This window comes from Cyprinodon variegatus, unplaced genomic scaffold (assembly GCF_000732505.1).
Source record: "Cyprinodon variegatus isolate N-32 unplaced genomic scaffold, C_variegatus-1.0 Scaffold18, whole genome shotgun sequence".
Classification (NCBI taxonomy): Eukaryota; Metazoa; Chordata; class Actinopteri; order Cyprinodontiformes; family Cyprinodontidae; genus Cyprinodon; species Cyprinodon variegatus.
The window spans coordinates 2,391,781-2,394,011 of NW_015150471.1; the positions used below are offsets into that span (position 1 = coordinate 2,391,781).

The following is a 2,231-nucleotide window of genomic DNA, read 5'->3' on the forward strand; positions in this document are numbered from 1 at the left end:
TTTACGTAATATTACGAATTTATTTACGTAATATTACGAATTTATTCTCCTAATTTTATAACTATTCTCGTTGTGGCTTTTTTCTCGTAATATTACGACTTCATTTACGTAACATTACGACTTTATTCTCGTATTTTATGACTATTCTCGTTGTGATTTTTTTCTATTAATATTATGACTTTACGTAATATTACGACTTAATTTTCGTAATTTTATGACTATTCTCGTAACTTGTTTCTCCTAATATTACGACTTTATTTTCGTAATATCACGACTTTATTTTCATAATTTTATGACTATTCTCGTTGTGAATTTATTTACGTAATATTACGACTTTATTTACGTAATAGAAGGAAAATAAATCTCTTGCCTGGCCCTAATACTCTGTCGTCTGTCACAGATCAATTATTGAACCAAACTGGTTGTTGAAGTAAACAGAGCAGAGAAAAGTTGACAGTAATTTAGCAGGTGTGACAGGGCAAATAACCCACCGCCATGTCTATGAAAACCTATTAACTTCTGATAACCTTAGGACCGTGGAATATATATTTATTTTACAGAAATTTAAAACTTTTTTTGTTTGGTTTTTACCCATAACCAATAATTCCCCTTATAAAAATCAGGGCTACTGATCATATCACCATGGAGCTGATTTCACTGCTCACAACAAGCTAAGCTCGTTAGCCGCAGCGCTGTCTCTGCTAACAGGACAGAGGAATATAGAGCACGATCAGAATGACAAGATAAAATAAAACGTTACCAAGTTCTTAATAACATATGTACCTATTATCACTTCTATTGGGTACATACGGAGCCCAGGCCTAATGATAGCGGGCTACGGGGCTAACATCCAGCTATCGGTTCTACAGTGAGTCAGCACGGCACAGCGCCGGTTTAGGCTAACTGAGCCTCGGAAAGTCACGGAAAAAAACAAGAAATAGCTCCGGATAAACCAGGTCCAACTGAAGATTCGAATAAACACCCACCGATAGAGTGAAGGATGTCGATAGATGCGTTCCGATCCGTGCTAATGAGAGACTGAGCTCTCTGGAATTCAACCACCGCTGCGGCCGCCATCTTCCTTATTCAAACACTGCTTGAATGAAAAGTACGTGCGCCGACTACGTTTGTAGACGAGACCACGACACAGCGGGCATGACGCAAAGAACTCTGGGAAATGTAGTAAATTCGTCGGACAGGTCGCCTTGCTCCACAGAATGACTTAACTAAAAAGGGTCCTGGGATGTTAACTGAATCTGGCGGATTTTCAGTTTAACCACTCTAAACTAAAAAGGAAAATATTTAAACTATTATTACAATTCACCTTCTTTTAACAGTTGAAATGTTATAAGGAAAAAAAAAAAAAGATATGATATAGCCTACTCTTCCTGGATGGCTTACATAAAGTTTTTGTTTATATACAACAACAATCTAAATGAACAACAGAACAGCGCATTGCACATCCTGCTGTTGGGTCAATTTGAAAGGAAACATGCCTTGCAAAACTATTTTAACCAGCTAACTTTTCCACATTTTGGCACATTAACCAGAAAACACAATCTCTTTTTGTTGGGATTTAATGTCAAAACTCAGAACAAAATAATTTAACATTATTAAAAAGAGGAAGATTTATTTCTCAAAGAAATTTTTTGAATTAACCATGGACAGAATAAAGCAATATTCTGATTTGTATATTATACCTTTCCAAATGTATAACTGGCTTTATTTAACATTTAGCTAAATGAACAATGTGCATTTGTTTACATTTAATTGATCAAGAAAGCAGATATTTTTCTTTTATTCATCAAACTGTGGCTCTTTTTATACTTCATTAACACCAGAATTCCTGGTGCATTTGATGCAATTTATCCATGGACTTTTTTTTATTATAAATTAGTTAAATTCTAATAGGTCACACATTTTGTTTTTTTTAAGTATAGTTGCATGTTATAATTATATATGTTTGTTTATATGGCGATTAGAAAGAAAATTAAAATTAAAAAGAAATTAGATTTAATTGCACATTAAAACAAATAAATAGTTAAAAACAAACTGTGCAGTTTTCTTATAAGACACTGCTCCAAAAACATAGCATTTACAGCAGCACAAAAGACAATTCAGTATATGGAATATAGCCCTAACTAGACTTTTGAGGGTTTTTTGTTTTGTTTTTTATCGAATGAGTTGTAGTTGTGGTTTGAAGAGCTAATGTGTTGCAAATAGAAGGTCAA

At 33.8% G+C, this 2,231-nt stretch overlaps 1 protein-coding gene across 1 annotated transcript in view; it reads right to left on the minus strand.

Annotated features, from left to right (window-relative positions):
* LOC107093226 (26S proteasome non-ATPase regulatory subunit 11B) overlaps window positions 1-1,166 on the minus strand; it is a 12,171-nt gene extending 11,005 nt beyond the window's left edge. Inside the window, exon 1 of the mRNA XM_015388148.1 lies at window positions 987-1,166. Within this exon, the coding sequence (XP_015243634.1) occupies window positions 987-1,077 (91 nt within the window). The 5' untranslated portion in view covers window positions 1,078-1,166. The remainder of the gene's footprint in view (window positions 1-986) is intronic.
* Window positions 1,167-2,231: the final 1,065 nt, after the last annotated feature.